This window comes from Mizuhopecten yessoensis, unplaced genomic scaffold (assembly GCF_002113885.1).
Source record: "Mizuhopecten yessoensis strain PY_sf001 unplaced genomic scaffold, ASM211388v2 scaffold7467, whole genome shotgun sequence".
Taxonomy (NCBI): Eukaryota; Metazoa; Mollusca; class Bivalvia; order Pectinida; family Pectinidae; genus Mizuhopecten; species Mizuhopecten yessoensis.
Window position 1 is genome coordinate 10,356 of NW_018407062.1, and position 19,832 is coordinate 30,187.

A 19,832-nucleotide genomic window follows, 5' to 3' on the forward strand; every position below is an offset into this window, starting at 1 on the left:
CTCCCAAACTTGACTACCTTATTATCTGTCCCCTTAGCAAAATCCTGCTACATCAGAATTGTTGATAAGTTAGCAAAATCCTGCTAAATATGACCCCTACACGACAAGGTTAAACAGGCCATACATCCTGCTAAATTTGACCCCAGGTCAGCATCAGCCGGCTGCGGAGGCACAAACACTACGTCACAGACTAGACGTCCCCCCCCCCTCCTAGACTTCAGACGGTCACACTAATTTACAGATCCTAAACTATATCACAAACACAATTATCTACGGCTACTTAGCTGCTATCTTCAAATAAAATATGACGCTGACCACGAGCCAAGGCTAATAAATGCATAGCTAATCATCTGTACACTTTGAACAATTAAATGGCTACTAAATTCGTAACAGTATACAAAAGTAAGTATAGTCAGTCATTGTGACACGTACTACAATATCTGTATACAACAGTAAGTATAGTCAGTCACTGTGACACATACTACAATATCTGTATACAAAAGTAGGTATGGTCAGTCACTTTGACACGTGCTACAATATCTGTATACAACAGTAGGTATAGTCAGTCACTATGACACCTTACTATACAATAGTAAGAATAGTCTGTCACTGTGACACGTACTAAAAGATAAGTAACAACAGTAAGAATAGTCAGTCACTGTGACACGTACTACAAGATGTGTATACAAAAGTAGGTATAGTCAGCCACTATGACACGTACTACAATATCTGTATACACCAGTAAGTATAGTCAGTCACTATGACACGTCCTACAATATCTGTATACAACAGTAAGTATAGTCAGTCACTGTGACACGTACTACAAGATATGTATACAAAAGTAAGTATAGTCAGTCACTGTGACACGTACTACAATATCTGTATGCAACAGTAAGAATAGTCAGTCACTATGACACGTACTACAATATCTGTATACAACAGTAAGTATAGTCAGTCACTATGACACGGACTACAAGATTTGTATACAAAAGTAGGTATAGTCAGTCACAATGACACTTACTAAAAGATATGCATACAATAGTAAGAATAGTCTGTCACTGTGACAGGTACTAAAGATATGTATAAAACAGTAAGTATAGTCAGTCACGGTGACACGTACTAAAAGATATCTATACAAAAGTCAGTATAGTCAGTCACTGTGACACGTACTACAAGATAAGTATACAAAAGTAAGTTAAGTCAGTCACTGAGGCAGTACTACACGATGTGTATACAAAAGTAAGTATAGTCAGTCACTGTGCCACGTACTACAAGATATGTATACAAAAGTCAGTATGGTCAGTCACTATGACAGTTCTACAAGATATGTATACAAAAGTCAGTATAGTCAGTCACTGTGCCACGTACTACAAGATATCAATACAAAAGTAAGTATAGTCAGTCACTGTGCCACGTACTACAAGATATGTATACAAAAGTAAGCATAGTCAGTCCCTGTGACACGTACTACAAGATAAGTATACAAAAGTAAGTTAAGTCAGTCACTGTGGCAGTACTACACGATGTGTATACAAAAGTAAGTATAGTCAGTCACTGTGCCACGTACTACAAGATATGAATATAAAAGTAGGTATATTAAAGCACTGTGACACGTACTACAAGATATGTATACAATAGTAAGTATAGGTAGTCACTGTGACACGTCCTACAAGATATGTATACAAAAGTCAGTATAGTCAGTCACTGTGGCACGTACTACAATATCTATATACAAAAGTAGGTATAGTCAATCACTATGACAGTTCTACAAGATATGTTTACAAAAGTCAGTATAGTTAGTCACTATGACAGTTCTACAAGATATGTATACAAAACTCAGTATAGTCAGTCACTATGACAGTACTACAAGATATGTATACAAAAGTAGTATATACAGTCACTATGACACATATTACAAGATATCTATTCAAATGTCAGTATAGTCAGTCACTATGACACATACTACAAGATATCTATTCAAATGTCAGTATAGTCAGTCACTGTGACAAGTACTAAAAGATATGTATACCACAGTAAGTATAGTCAATCACTTTAACACGTACAACCAGATATGTATACAAAAGTCAGTATAATCAGTCACTATGACAGTTCTACAAGATATGTATACAAAAGTCAGTATAGTCAGTCACTGTGACACGTACTACAAGATAAGTATACAAAAGTAAGCATAGTCAGTCCCTGTGACACGTACTACAAGATAATTATACAAAAGTAAGTAAAGTCAGTCACTGTGACAGTACTATACGATATGTATACAAAAGTCAGTATAGTCAGTCACTGTGACAAGTACTAAAAGATATGTATACAACAGTAAGTATAGTCAGTCACTTTAACACGTACAACAAGATATGTATACAAAAGTCAGTATAGTCAGTCACTATGACAGTTCTACAAGATATGTATACAAAAGTCAGTATAGTCAGTCACTGTGACAAGTACTAAAATATCTGTATACAACAGTAAGTATAGTCAGTCACTTTAACACGTACAACAAGATATGTATACAAAAGTCAGTATAGTCAGTCACTATGACAGTTCTACAAGATATGTATACAAACGTAAGTATAATCAGTCACTGTGACACGTACTACAAGATAAGTATATACAAGTAAGTATAGTCAGTCACTGTGCCACGTACTACAAGATATGTATATAAACGTAGGTATATACAAGCACTGTGACACGTACTAGTAAGATAAGTATACAAAAGTAAGTAAAGTCAGTCACTGTGCCACCTGCTACAAGATATTATACAAAAGTAACCATAGTCAGTCCCTGTGACACGTACTACAAGATAATTATACAAAAGTAAGTAAAGTCAGTCACTGTGTCAGTACTACACGATATGTATACAAAAGTAAGTATAGTCAGTCACTGTGACACGGACTACTAAATATGTATACAACAGTAAGTATAGTCAGTCTCTTTAATAGGTACAACAAGATATGTATACATATGATATGTATACCTTGATATGTATAAAAAAAAAAGTCAGTATAGTCAGTCACTGTGACTCACACTACAAGATATCTATACACTGTGACACATACTACAAAATATGTATACAAAAGTCGTGTCGTTAGGAATTCAATAACTGACCCAGTTTTCGGTAATATATTTTATAACATAGTAGTGAACTGGATTTGGGTATTGGAACAATAAGGTAAACACGCACAATCTTAAAATGGAAATTTAATGTTCCCTTCGCATTCTATTACATCCTATATGTACAGATATATTCAAATAAGAAACATTTGCATTAAAATAACAAGGACACATGCTGGTAACAAGAAACTCACTCAGTGTTGATGTGAATCTGTTAACTCGTTCATTAATATGTTAATGATGAATTGGAGAGACTTGAAGGATGTCCTGAGAAAAACTATCTGCCGTGAGTCGACCCAAGAGCCGTTCAACTCTGGCTGCCTCATCGAGTTTTTTTTTTTTTATCTAAATACGTTCCTATCTACATTGGAACATGTGTATGAATAAACCAATATTTGAATGATTAAAACAAATAAACACACTCCTATAAAATCTTTTGGGAGTAACTTCTTGGCTAATTTGAAATATAAACTTTAAAAACGTCAAACTTGTATGAAACGATCGACGTGTTTTTAAACAATTTATATTAAAATAACCAACGGTGACATTTTTTGTGTTTTCCTAATGCTTTTGTATGATTACATCTATTCAGCACAACGCTATTAAAATATTAACGTATAGGGTACCCTTGTGTCAATTTTAATCGCGAAGAAGACTTTTAATCAGAGTGTTTTGGCTTTTGTGTATTCTCCTCACTATGTAGAAGTTGAAGCACCCTGAAGGATTTTTTTTCCTGGCTTTGAATAACTTCTCCTGTCAGGTATTACTTATGCTTTGTTGCTAATAAATTGGACACTCGTTTTGATGCCATTCTTGTAAGGATAAATTGGTCAAGTGTAAATGTATGCTTTGCATTGTAAATGTTCCTAGTTCGATCAAGTCGATGCAATATTTGTGTTTTCTTTTTTTTCATTCCCATTTTTCAACATTCAAATTTCGAACAACCACATTTCTGTCGAATACATGTAAACATGTGTTTTTTATGCAATATTCATTTTGAAAAGGTCTTAAACGAATATTTTACAATAATAATATTGGTCATAATGTTATTTAACATGTTCGTACCCTAAACCTTAAGATTATATTAACAACAATACAAGGAAGGTAGTTTTGGATATTCATTTCAGCACAATTCCACAAGACTTGTTTACAATATTGATGTTCTCGTTCATTGATTAATTGAAGGCCAGCTCTGGATATTTAATCCAGCACGACTACATGAGATAAGTTTATAATATTGATATAGCATATATTAAGTACAGGAAGGTTAGCTCTGGATGTTTAATTCCGCATGATTCCATTACGCACGTTTACAAAATTTATATTACATATATGTATAACAGGAAGGGTAGATCTGATTGTTTATAATACGATTTAATTATAAACATTTACAAAATTGATATAATGTTCATTCATCACAGGAAGGGCAGCTCTGGATGTTTAATTCAGCACCTTTTTATTAGATCAGTTTACAATATTGATTTAACATTTCTTGATTACAGAAGGGGCAGCTCTGGATGTTAAATTCAGCCCCTTTCTATTAGATAAGTTTACAATATTGATATAACATTTATTGATTACAGGAAGTACAGCACTGGATGTTTAATTCAGCACGATTCAAAAACATTCGAAAACACAAACAATATAAGCTTTAACAATACTGCCTCTTGGAGTGGGACTACAAGCAGCTGGAATGTAAGTGTGTTTCTACAATATCTGATGTATTCAATTGATCGCAAAACTTATCTGGTGTGCTCTTTAATAACATTTTTAATAAATGACATATTAAAGTCATCAAACCCGAAAATTGGAAATGCTCAGCCTTGGTTTATGTTCACCTTTATTTTATGTTTGTTCCTGTTTTAAGTTCATAACGGGACGAAATATATCAATGTGATTTTAAAACAGAAAAGAAAGAAAAAACCCGATAGGATGAAATCATAGGTTGTAAACTTGTTAAGAGACTGGAAGACTCACATATACAAAAACGATATGTATCTCATTTTGCGGCAATCGGTAGGTACTTAAGTGGTTGATGCATGTTACAAGTATATGATCATCCTGGTGAAAATTATAACAGAAATAATTCATGCAGCACTACGTGCTTTAAACAGAGTAGTTTTGGAATAATAAACGTTTATATGTCAAATTAAGGTTAATGACATTTGTTTTCCTGGCTACTCGGGTTGCAAAGACTTTTTAAGCTATCAAAATACATTAAGTTCTTTAAAGACAAGACAAGTCTTATAATTTACATCTTTGCATCTGACGTAAAATGATCCATTCTTACAGTTATTACACTCTAGGTGTTACATAAAACCAAAATGTATTACCTTTCTACTTATTTAAGACAGCTACTCCCCGCGTTTATCGTACGAACTAAATTTATAGTATATATAGGAACACTGTAAGAATTAGTGTTGAACACCAACGCAATTAACGCTTTGTCCTTTTTTTAAACTGAAAAATAAAACCATAAAATAAAAGAATGACGTCTCAACACATGATTATTTAACTGTATGTTAGCTCTCGGAAACGTTTAATAGGGATTGAGTGCTTATAAAAAGTTTGAAGGAAATGGTGAATAATTATTCATTTCAACAAGTTTTATTAAAGAAGATACATAAAAGGAGTAGGCTAGGCCTATATAAGTTTATCCTAAATGCAAAATAATTATTAAAATAAAACTGTTAATCTATTTTATTTAAAAATGTGTTCCCCAAAACCTCATTTTATTGTATTATTGCAATTGTCTTTTTCTGTTTAGAAAGTCAGTTTACTCAAACGAAAAATCACACTTACAATTTGCCGATTTGTAATTCAACTTCATGCGTGATAATAAATCATACTTAAATCCAGTTTTAGAAGTGTTAGGAAGTAAACACTAATAAAATACATCGTTAATTTGGCCTTACGAAGAAAATTTATATGACTTTTTTGTGTAACTGAAATAGGAAACAACCATATCACTGTTTCAAGAAGCAAGGACAACCTAAACGATGAACTCAAACTCAAACGCAAAACAGTCTTATCTAAGGACAGTCTGTACAATCGCTTATTAGGTGTCCAATCAACACGTTTACAAAGTTGATATTTGTGGCTGTTTGTGGCTGAAATGATTGGAATCTTTCTTAAATGAGATATTTTTCTTTTCAATCTTGGCTTTACCATGTTTCACTGACATGTTTCAATTGAATACAATTTTAAGTGGAAGTAGTGGCTTCACTGTTTCCTGTTCGACTTCACTTGTCTATTGGAGTTATATCAGCACAGGTCTTTCTATTATCTGTAGCGTGCTAAATCATAGAATTTCACACTGTAACCGACAGCCATGTTATGTGTTCTAACTCTAATATATCGAGTCCTCATGTTATTGCTTAATTTCTACGGAAATCGAGAATACGGTCTGTAATAATTGTTGAAAGTTTTAGATATTTCATACTTTCAGTCGAATCTGCTCGCGTTAATTAATCCTTTCGACAAAGATACATCAGGACTTGGTGATTTGATAGACATATTGAATGCCCCCCTGTCTATAGAGCCCGGATATAGTCAGAGCTGTCCAGGTGACTATACAATTGTGAAGACGAACCACACGAGGTAAGCATCCTATATATATATATATAATTTATTATCCCCCGCTTTCACCGAACGGGGGATATTAATTTGGGTTCGTCCGTCTGTCAATCTGTCTGTCTATCTGTCTGTCCTGCTCCGTTTCCGTGGAATAACTGCTACAAATGTTCACCAATTTTCTTCAAACCTGGTGTTCCAGGGTTCAATATTTTTTTCTTCAATTTCAACAAATTCAATTTCAAAGGTGAATATTTTAAGTGTGAAACATAACATGTTTTGATATGAGATATGAGTTTGGAAATGAGGACAATATTTAAGATTTGTTATAATATATAAAATAGTGTATTCACTATGTTTTCCATAATGTAAAATGTTTGAGAGTCTCGAATCCGGCATCCATGACAGGATTCCCTCCACTCATGCGATACAGACCACAAATGTCCACATTGGCTTATCAGCCACTGGTCATCCACCCATGAGTTTTGGGGCCAGTGATGGATACTGCATTTAGATTTTCACAGTTAAGACAATTAAGAAAGAAAAAATTTGGCGATTTTGAAGTGTTGGTGATTCAAATCAACATTTTTTATACATGCATTTTGAAGGGATTTGTTAATAAATAGGTAAATCACGGATTTTAAATTCTCTTTAGAAAATTTTATACGATGTATATGAATGACAAAAATGAGTAAACAGAAAGATGAAAAGTGAGGTTTTGAATTTGTCCACCTTGATTAGATTGTCCTTACTTAGTAATTATTCTATCACATAAAACAACACTATACAATAATTATAATTAATTATACATAGCATACAAAACATACAAAATATATGCCTATCAGATCAAAAGGGGGAAATTCGGCCATAGGAAAAGGAAAGGGTGATGATGACACACAATGTTTATTATGTAGAAGCACAGTTATAACTGATGGTCTTCATATTTAGGAGACATAATATCAAATCAGAAATACATAACGTATTATATATGTGGAAATATATGTGTAGCTCTGACAAACTCAGCAATACATTCGAATATATTTACTTTACATTAGTTTGTTCATCACAATCGCCACAGCCAGATAGAAGTACATCCAGAGTGTAGTGATTGTGATTAACATCAAATAATTTATCCTTGAGGGTTTTACATGGTTGATCATACTTGTTACAAATGAGAAAAAAATGATGTACTGTTTCATGGGCATTACCACAGGTACAAGTTTTTTTAAATTCTTGAAAAAGTTTTTTTCTAATATTTTACTAAAAAATGAAGTTATAAGAGCGTAGATCTCGGGCGCCTAAGCCGCCCGAGCGCAGCTCTTTAATGGTCACGCATACGTGCGTAAACAGAGTTGCTTCTCCTTGCTACACATCGGATCTACACATTGCCTTTAATTTTTCTCGTCTGGAAGTAGACGTCCAGTGGGGAACAGGAAATGTATCCTTAAAGCAAAGACAATTGTGTTTCAACCCATACATGAACATCTTCAGATAGTGAAAGCAATCCGCATGTTTTATTACTTGTTTATTTAGATAAAATCTAATATACAATCTGAGTGAGAAAAAAAATCAATCACATAAATTATGGTAATATTAGGCATGACATTTCGTTCAGAGACTATCATACTATGACGCCACAAGCACGTCACACTTCATCGGCCTTCATCGGTTATTTCCGGAAGGATGAATAATAACCGAAAAAATATTGGAACTGATGTCCGTTGCATTTATCTCTTTGTCGGTGCTTCGTGACTTTTTTTATTTCAGTTTTTGCCAGGGGCACAAAAATTTAAAATACGGATATTTTCTGAAGATCCTTTTTGTCATCAACCAGGCTCTGTTAATAAGAGGCGCATTAAATCAATAGGTCAACGTGTACATATATTTATCGTCTAAAATTTCATCAGCTTTTGATTTCCATTTGCTGGGAATATGAACGAAAAACATTTTTGAAAGTCTAGTTATAGTCTTTACAACTCATGTATGCATCACCGCTCATAAATGAAACAATGGATAATTCATTTACATTTTATGTCGAAATCAACAATAATTGTCCAGACAACCAACCCGAGTTCAACGCCCTTTATCAGCAACGTATTACATTTTTTCACAACACATGCCGATTTATAAGTAGTTACAGACAGAAACTGTTTTATTTTATTTTGGCATCATTATCTGTCAAACCTCGGTGACAGTTCCAACATTTGAAATTCAACCCGGTCCTACATATCGACAATCTCAGTTACATAAAGTCTTACAATGTTTGTTTTTTTTTCTTTTTTTTAAACTAACATCTCTATACATTTACTTATAGTCAAATAGTTATGTAATATGCACTTTTTTCTATAGCAATTACCAAACAGTTTTTTCCCAACTTGTCTCAATCATTCTGTTTGTGCCCTGACGGAAGCACGCAGAGGATTTAATTCTTAACGTGGGAGGAAGCTTGAGTATCCGGAGAAAACCCGCGTGGTCCGGCAGATGACCGGGATTGAATCTGACCATCTTGGTGAGGACGAGCGCGCTATCCACTGCGCCACCCGACCCATCATATACGTTACACACATGAACAAATATCTACTTTAGCTTCGACTGGAAAAAAATGACGTCATTGATATAAAAAATATAAAGTGAACACATTTTTACAATCATCAATAATACAAAAAATCTACATACGGGAGACCTGGGCAAGTTCGGCCTAGCTTGATATTTTTGTTTTGAGCTGATATTTACAACTTTAAAGATCTTAGCAGTTTAGTGCGCTAGGCATTCACACGAAAATGGCGAGGAAAACTCTCATGTAAAATTACTAAACAGGAGAAAATTACTTCTGTGAGAGATAGAAAGAAAATCATGATCTCGCTTCTAGTTATGCAAACTTTCTGTAAACGGAATTGCTACTTTTTTTACGGTCAAATGTGAAACAAACTGACAGCTTCAAATGATATACATAAAAGCCAAGCCAAGCACTCACTACCGTATTGTTGTACGATAAGACTTTATTAAAATATCCTTTCGGGCCCGAACTGGTTCGGCCAATGATACCGGGGCAAGTTCGGCCCATGTAACACATAAAAAGTCGCAAGATTGGCGGTAAAATCTGACGTTGCATGCTTTATGACGTCATAATTGAGCTGATTTCAATGGGGGCCGAACTTACCCGAAAGTCTGTCCGAACTTATCCCATGGCGGGGCTCGTTAGGCCATCCGATCTTCCGACAGGGAAAATTAAATGATGTTCAAAAACGGACGAGCTGCCATTCTTCCCAGAACGGACTAAAATAAAAATTTGTCCGAACTTACCCCAGTGTCAATTTCATTAGAGCTTGTGTTCTATTGTAATACCTCGACTAGCCGACTCTGAAAGCAGTATTCTGAATCAGTAAATACCAGAGATCAACAAATGCTACGCTCTTTTAAGGCTTTGCATTTACTTAATAGAAATTGGACGGTAATTTGAGACATCATTTTTATCACTTTTACCTTTATACATAGCATTAATATTAACCCATTTCCAAGGCAGAGGAATATTGCCAGATGACATGGTTTTATTAAATAACATAGTAAGGGAATTATTAGTGATGGAGAAAGAAGTTGAAACTTTCGGTATAATTTCATCAGATCCTGCAGGTTTCTTATCATGAAGTACAGTCAGTTGATCCCTCACATCCTGTTCTTGAAATAAAATGTTATTAAGTATGTTAGGAGACCCAGGAACAGGATCAATATTATCAGAGGGTGTTGATATGGCTGTAAAATAATCAACAAGACTTTCGGCTTTATCAAGTGGATGAAACAAAACAGTGCTTTTGTAATTTAATGGTGGAATAATGGGTGACTTGTTGTTAATCTTTAGAATAGTTTTTGCGGTTTTCCACCATTTAGATGATGAGACGTTGGGATCATTTAGAGAGTGTTCTAAATTTTGTATATATCGATCTTTAGTGGTACGTATTAAGCTGATGGCTTCATTTCTGATGTTCCTAAAATTTGCCCAATGATCTGAATTATTGGTCTGTAATGCTTTTTTTTGGATTCTATTCCTCTGTCTTAGTTTTAAACTTATCTCGTTTGACATCCATGGCTTATCATTTGATCGGATAGTAATTTTCTTTATAGGTATTCAGTCATCTATATCTTTATTTATAGCATCAACAAGTACAGTATTAAAACCATTTACATCTTGTTGTTCATTTATACTTACCCAGTTTATGTTATCAATCATCTGATTCATTTTGATAACATCAACATTATTATACAGGAGGACATTTTTTGTATATGCATGTTGTCTAAATACAGAGTAAGAAGCACTGAAGTTGATTACAGAGTGATAACTAAAAGGTGAAGGAGGTACAATTACAGTTTTAACAATAGTACCATTATTGGTAAGGACAATATCAATTGAGGACGAACAATCCTGAATTATTCTTGTAGGATCTTTTACATAATTGTACAGATTATGTTTTGTTAGAAGTCTTTTGAAACGGGAGTTTGGCTGAATATTGCTCATATTTACATTAATGTCACCAGTAATAATAATGTCTGCATTTTTTCGCCTCGAGTCATCAGTTACATGATCTAGTAAATTATGAAGCTTGTTCCAGTAATCAATACTACTGTCAGGAGGTATTTATATACAACCCAGGAGGAGTTTTTTGTTGCTAAGTGTAATCTCAGACCATGATAATTCTTAATCAAGAATCTCGAGATCTAGTCTTCTTCTCATAATGATATTGTCCTTATAATAAATCATAATACCTCCCCCAGGACGCAGATCTCGTCTTTTCTGAAAATTTGTTCAGAAACAATTTGGAGTAACAAGTCATTGTCATGAATCATCTCATTAAGATGGCTTTCAGTTAAACATATAATATCTTTATCACTCAATTCAGCTTTAACTATATCCAGTTTATTTCTTACTGAACGGATGTTTAAGCAACCAATGTCAAGACTGCATAAAGGATCTTGCTTTTTTCAATATCCATATACATTATAATTAGTATTAATATTAGAACAAGTGAGAAATGGTCTTTTGAATAATAATATATGTAATACAGGAGTTTGTGTCTGCCTAGTTTGCCAGAGAATAACCAAGACTGATTGTTACATGTACAAAATGTACATATAAAATAATAATAATCAAAAGCAATGATCAGAGATTGACAACCACTGGGATGCACTCCATGCAATATAAACATACTATACTTGTAAGCACAAATATTACCCGTTAACAAACGGATAACATTTCATTATAAAAACCATGGGGTACAAAACAGCAGTCACAATACTCTTCATATAATACTGGCCACCATTAGAAGTGAGATCTGATAAACATATTTTGTGTGGTAATAAACATGATAAAGATAAAACGGAGATATTTACATACACAACTATTATATACATCAATGTTACCTTCATACAGCCGACTGCATGTAGCTTGTGACAGGGATTTTACCTATATGACATTTGGAGACGTCTTTAAAAAACAACTGTTCAGTGTAACTGGAGAACTTGTTGCAGAATAGTGGGTTAAATGCCAGTAAACATCTAAGTTATCTAGATGATTTGTATACTAAACTTAACCAGCTACTGTATTATTCCGGATATTTCAATTCTTACAACACTGCATACTGTATTTTAGATTTTTAACAGAAAATCGTACTACAATTGAAATTGTGATTTCTATTGTTATTCAGTCATTTTAGATAAGTTTCAGAGAAAGAGGGATGAACAGAAACAACATTTGCAGGGTACCAGGGTTAAATGCCTTAAGGACTCGGCCAAGTTCGATGACCACTTTCATCAGACTTTATTTGGCGGAGTTATGGCCCATTGAATAACGAAAAACGTCATTATCTGCCGTTTCCGTGCAATAACTGCAACAAATGTTAACCGATTTTCATCAAACTTGGTACCAGATTTTAATGCTTTAAGGGCTCAGCAAAGTTCGATGACCACTTGCAGCTGACTATATTTGGCGGGGTAATGGCCCCTTGTCATTATCTGCCGTTTCTGTTCATTATCTCTCGCAAATATTGTCCGATTGTCTTTAAACTTAGTAACAAGGTTCAACGCATTCAGGGCTCGGCCAATTTTGACAAACACTTTAATCGGACCTCATTTCGCGGAGTTATGGCCCCTTGATTAACGAAAAACGTTATTATATGCAGTTTCCGCTTAATAACTCTAGCAAATATTCGCCAAATTCCTTCAAACTTGATACCAATGTTTGTGTTCCTCTGTCTTCCACCCATCTTGGGCACTCTTTGGATTTCATGTGATAATTGCTGTAGATATTGTGCAGATATTTCAACCAAATTCCGTATGCACATCCGACTCATGCCAACCGATGTCATTTGTGCATATTTACGGATAATTAATGAGAATAGTAAATTCTGATGGATTAAACGATTTATTTACACTGTAATACCTACATGTTCAATAAAAAGTCTAACTTCTGCAGAAGGCTTTTTTTCTTCGAGTTTCAGGCTATACTATACATTACACTGTGTATGTCTCAACAGCACGATACTCACATGTTTAAACCTAACCTCAAAAATGTTTACCTACAATATGTCCTGCAAGCAGAGGAGATAAATTCAACGAATTTGCTTGCTGATTGTTTCTTTGATGTCAATGTCTTTAAATTGTCTGAGGTGTACCATGGTAGGCAGAGGTTTTTCCTAGTTAAGCCGTCATCTGTGGCGATAAAATGATGAACCGTTTCCTCTTTCTTTAACCGAAATTTGTTCCTGTATTGACTCATTTACACAGACACGAATATGGTCGTTAGCTACAATATGGTCGTTAGCTATAATATGGTCGTTAGCTACAATATGGTCGTTAGCTACAATATGGTCGTTAGCTACAACATCGTCGTTAGCTACAATATGGTCGTTAGCTATACTATGATCGTTAGCTACAATATGGTCGTTAGCTATACTATGGTCGTTAGCTACAATATGGTCGTTAGCTGCAATATGGTCGTTTGGTCGTTAGTTACAATATGGTCGTTAGCTACAATATGGTCGTTAGCTATAATATGGTCGTGAGCTATAGTATGGTCGTTAGCTACAATATGGTCGTTGGCTATAATATGGTCGTTAGCTACAATATGGTCGTTAGCTACAATATGGTCGTTTGGTCGTTAGCTTCCATATGGTCGTTAGCTATAATATGGTCGTTAACTACAATATGGTCGTTAGCTATAGTATGGTCGTTAGCTACAATATGGTCGTTTGGTCGTTAGCTACCATATGGTCGTTAGCTATAATATGGTCGTTAGCTATAATATGGTCGTTAGCTACAATATGGTTGTTAGCTACAATATGGTCGTTTGGTCGTTAGCTACATTATGGTCGTTAGCTACAATATGGTCGTTAACTACAACATCGTCGTTATCTATAATATGGTCGTTAGCTACAATATGGTCGTTAGCTACAATATGGTCGTTAGCTATAATATGGTTGTTAGCTACAATATGGTCGTTAGCTATAATATGGTCGTTACCTACAATATGGTCGTTAGCTACAATATGGTCGTTAGCTACAATGTGGTCGTTAGCTATAGTATGGTCGTTAGCTACAATATGGTCGTTTGGTCGTTAGCTTCAATATGGTCGTTAGCTACAATATGGTCGTTAGCTATAATATGGTCGTTAGCTACAATATGGTCGTTAGCTACAACATCGTCGTTATCTATAATATTGTCGTTAGCTACAATATGGTCGTTAGCTACAATATGGTCGTTAGCTACAATATGGTCGTTAGCTATAGTATGGTCGTTAGCTACAATATTGTCGTTTGGTCGTTAGCTACAATATGGTCGTTAGCTACAATATGGTCGTTAGCTATAATATGGTGGTTAGCTACATTATGGTCGTTATCAATAATATGGTCGTTAGCTACAGTATGGTCGTTATGGTCGTTAGCTACAATATCGTCACTAAGATGGTTAAAGCAGCGATTGTCTATACGTTCAAAATAGGATGAAATTAACAAGTTTAAAACATTTTAAATTTACTGGTCATCAAAATTGTCTTTTCCCTCAGTTTCGGACTATACTTTTCTATACAATCAAAAAGGGGATAAGGGTACAGCCACGAGTATATTAAGATGTTAATGCTGACTCAGCTATTTAATATCCCCCATATCTGATAGAATCATATTTAGCTACATATACCAGGACTTCGCCAATGTTTACAGATAAGATAATATGAGCGATATTTTAATAGTCGTTATATTTTTGATTGTTTGATTGTCACGAATCGGAATCATGCGCAAAACATATACAGTTAAAATATCGCGATACAGTACAACTTTCGTTTGTTTATTTCACTCTGAAATGAACATTTGCCTCACAATTATATTTTATTTGTATTTAATTAATCATAGCTGCAAGTGTGCATACCCTCTTCATATACAATACTCACTATCAGTAATGGCGATTTTATATAAATGATTTCGATTTATCAAATTTTCATCGTAGCCACAAGGTATATAAAGGTATGGCATAAACCATCAAAATAGCAGAGTAAAAACAAGTAAGACTCCAAGCAAGTGCTAAAATAAACTGAAATGCAGGATTAACATTTCAATACCAATTTATCAAATAACAATGGATATTCTTCTGGAATGACCAACGATATCTTTGTACTGTTGTTGATTGATGAGGTCATTTGAGAACATTTCTAAAAGACATAAAGCATGTTGAGAAAAAGATAAAAAAAAATAATGATTCATCGTTGGTGAAATTTCCTTTCATTTACCATAAATCCATAGAATCAACACATCTTAATGGTTATAAAAATATACATTATAACATAGTGAATGTAATAGATTGAAATGATAAATTTTCAAATCAAATTTCACTTTGTGAATTTTCCTGGATACACTATGTAAATAATGATACAAATCACTTTTAGTCCAAGCAAAGAAGAGGGATATAAACTACTGTATATGAGTGTTTTATAGCTAGATTAAAAAACGCATACCTTGCTGCGACTACAAACGAAATGTTCTGCTATTTAAAACACCAAGATAGTCCTTGGACTTTGTGAAGAATATTTCTACGCACTACCGGTATTCCGGTATTTCAGATATTTCTAGTTTACATAGAATTGTATTGTTAGCAAGGTGGATATACAATGCCAATTAAAATTTGATTCCTGTCTGACCCTTTTAATGTCCTAATTAGATAACAACCTGTGTTGTCCGTGAGTAACGATACCTGAAATTCTTCACGTCAAGCTTCCTTTTTAGTCAGATAATAATTTCCACTTTTCTTTATTTGGAAACATTCTAGCTCTGCCTGTACGTTTTTATTATTATATCTGTTCTGATGCCTAATAATGCTTTAAACAGTTTTATGAGGGCTATTGTCCTTGTACATGTGCAAAGAGGTAGCTTTTTGACCGATATAACCTGTTTGACCACATTAACAAAAATCACATAACATGATGATGTACTTGTACTGTGTTTTTACAGTCTAACCATACAAATGCAGGCCTGGTGTAACTCGGGTTACACGGGACCCGGATGTAAATTCCATTACACTGGGACTAGCCCGTACGTCTCTTGTCAACACGGTCACTTGGGTCTGCAGTGTTCAAATGAAGGTAAGTCTGTATCGACAAGGTACATGTATCAACGATGATATATATGTACCTACAATGTACAAATAGGGGTTAGTCTGTATCGACAAGGTACATGTATCAACGATGATATATATTTACCTACAATGTACAAATAGGGGTTAGTCTGTGTCGACAAGGTACATGTATCAACGATGATATATGTGTACCTACAATGTACAAATAGGGGTCCGTCTGTACCGACAAGGTACATGTATCAACGATGATATATATTTACCTACAATGTACAAATAGGGGTTAGTCTGTATCGACAAGGTATATGTATAAGCGAGGGTAAATATATATCTACAATGTAGCAGTAAGGGTAAGTCTGTATCGAGAAGGTATGTGTATAAGCGAGGGTAAATATATATCTGCACTGTACCAGTAAGGGTAAGTCTGTATCGACAGGGTATATGTATAAGCGAGGGGAAATATATATCTACACTGTACCAGTAAGGGTAAGTTTGTATCGACAGGGTATATGTATAAGCGAGGGTAAATATATATCTAGAATGTAGCAGTAGGGGTAAGTCTGTATCGACAGGGTATATGTATAAGCGAGGGTAAATATATATCTACAGTGTACCAGTAAGGTTAAGTTTGTATCGACAGGGTATATGTATAAGCGAGGGTTAATATATATATCTACACTGTACCAGTAAGGGTAAGTCTGTATCGACAGGGTATATGTATAAGCGAGGGGAAATATATATCTACAGTGTACCAGTAAGGTTAAGTCTGTATCGACAGGGTATATGTATAAGCGAGGGTAAATATGTATCTACAATGTAGCAGTAGGGGTACATTTTTTTGCATTAGTGTTCCAGAAAGAGTCGTTTTCTAATTCTTAAGGATGTACTCTTCTGAGGGTTAAATCACGTTCAAGTCTCGTTTTGATCTGGTGTAACAGGTTTTTGTAATATTTAACAAATTATGATCAGGTTTAATAGCAAACACGCATCTGAAAAATATGTCAAAAAAACTAGATGCCCGTTGTTTGTAGAACTTTTTTTATAAGAATTTAATAAAATGAACAATTCGGCGGCCATTTTGAAGATGTGTATTAACGTGTATTTCTTGCGCTTCACAAACGGCCAAAATTTCACCTTTTTTGACACTAGATTGATCACTTAAATTGTCATTGTGTCGCCATTTTTAATTGTAGCAGGTTCAATTTTGCTGTACAACTTTATAATATTCAATACGATAAAAATAATATGCAACAAAGTGGAAAATGATACATTATTTTTTTTATTTTTTTTTCTACATATTTAGTGTAACTAAAGCCCTTTTGATTTTTGACCCCGAAAAAGGTGAAAATAACACAAATAATAATGGGACAAAAAAAAGCACACGGACCCCTGATTTTTGTTGCTATTTTAGAAAAATAAACATATTTTCTTTTGATTCATTAAATATTTAAAAAAAGTCTAAAAGCAGAACATTTTATATCAAGCGTTTAATCTGCAAAAAATGGTGGAAAAATAAGTATTTTTTCATTAAAAAACAAAGGGTAGGGGCAGCTTAAATCCCAGTTGAAAGAATCAGATTAAGAAATTTTACTTTCACAATTGAAAAGAAAAAAATATTTTTATCAATTCTACAACATTCATACATATCTGGTAACACACTTGGAAGAAATTGTATGAATTTGTTCTGCAAATGGGGGGAAAAAACACACCTAAAATCACACTAGTGTGTTATATTGATCATAGCAGAAAAACGAACACACGGACGTATATTTTGTTTACATTTTCTAATATGCCATTATCTCCTTTTTCAATAAATCCATTTAAGAAAAAAGAAAAAATAAATACGGGAATTTTTGACTTCTCAGAGGTGTACATCCTGAATTGATTGATATAAATATTTAAACCTATCTACTGTTTATCTTTCCTTACACTATGTAGTATCAATGTTTAACATATTTATATAAATCAGTTCCTGTAATACTGTGCTATCAAGTATTACTTCCAGTGCTAGATATACAATAACATAAACAATAAATAATGCCAAATATAATTATATCATTGACAGTAACACATCTATCGTAATACCTTAACAATACAATCTACAATTGGCAATCTGATGTTTCAGAACCGGTTATCGTTAGATACACATCCTACACATCGGCTTCCATCAGGTCAATTCAGACATTTCAAAGATACATTGCTGCCTTCCTTAAACAACACGTATGTGATACAATGCAACTTTATGAGAAACGGTCTCTGTGGTCTTATTCAAGGTAAGCGACACGATTATTACTTTATATAAACCACTTTTCAGTTTATTTAAGGTAAGTATTATATATACTCACTTGATTACCTTATGACTCATCAATAAGTGAGCACATTTATAGTGAGTCGTCAACGACATCACGTTACCAATGGGTATATATTTACACTAATTCGTTTACATTCCGTTGCTTTATATTCCTTTTGCATTATTAGATATGATATTTATTACTATTTTCGGCGATAAGATATGTAATTTTGTTAACTTGATAAAACTGATATCTTAACCAGTTTGGTAGATATATACGTAATTTACAATTTGAAAAGATCAGTTAGTATTAACCAATTAGAACAGCACTCTCCATTCACTGCACGAATCCGAATCAATTACCTACACCATTGATATCATTTATGTTAGCAAATCTTTCCAAATTATAACAAAACCGATCAATTATGTTGAGTAGCCCCATTTAATTGGCGCGCATCCTTGTTGTTAAGCGATGTGTCATTGAGCCAAATATTACCCTATGATATCCCTAACTGCTATGATGATGTAGTAGTTTTTTCGTCATTGTAGGAAGTTTTCAAATGTAGGAAATAGCAATTGTTTGTACCACACATCTTTCACGAATATGGCAGAATACGGATATTTTTCACAAGTGCAAGCATGGGTTAAAACCTAGGTTTATACTTGGTATAATTTATTAAATATATTCATCGGCATTTTTTTGGAATTTGAAGAACTCAAAATTAGAATACCACAAGTAGACACAACCATCCATGCCAACAATGGTGATTAATATAAGCTGCAATAATAATGTCAAATAAATAAAATATATATTATAAATGGATATGAGTCGTCATGTGTATTATGTGATTGTTGCTTTTTTTACCATCTTTACCATTTTGTTAAAATTACTGTCTGGTGTAAATAAGATAGTACCATGTTAAACCTTACTCAATGATTGCCATTATCAGGCTCGGTTTCACTGCGAAGTGTGGCAACAGAAGTGTGGAGCCCATAGTTATACAGGCGGCGTTAGCCACAGAGGGATACGGGAACACAGGGAGCCTGAAATTTGTCCCAACGACACTGAACAACTACCACACAGGGGTACGTAATCCCATTTATCCTCTCAATGATAATGTATATACAAAACAAAGGGATCAAGGAGTCTTTTTTAGAGGGGACGAAGTTTGGTGTCTGGGGACGGGGGATAAGTGGAGATGAAGTTACAGTTTAGTGTTGAAGTGTTACCTTGAAA

The 19,832-nt window shown here is 34.1% G+C and overlaps 1 protein-coding gene across 1 annotated transcript in view; it reads left to right on the top strand.

The window, feature by feature from the left end:
- Positions 1-808: 808 nt before the first annotated feature.
- Positions 809-19,832, top strand: part of LOC110453579 (neurogenic locus notch homolog protein 1-like) — a 58,865-nt gene continuing 39,841 nt past the window's right edge. Inside the window, exons 1-6 of the mRNA XM_021502558.1 lie at positions 809-841; positions 4,710-4,821; positions 6,575-6,726; positions 16,185-16,315; positions 18,431-18,578; positions 19,546-19,681. Coding sequence (XP_021358233.1) covers positions 16,198-16,315; positions 18,431-18,578; positions 19,546-19,681 — 402 coding nt within the window. The 5' untranslated portion in view covers positions 809-841; positions 4,710-4,821; positions 6,575-6,726; positions 16,185-16,197. The remainder of the gene's footprint in view (positions 842-4,709; positions 4,822-6,574; positions 6,727-16,184; positions 16,316-18,430; positions 18,579-19,545; positions 19,682-19,832) is intronic.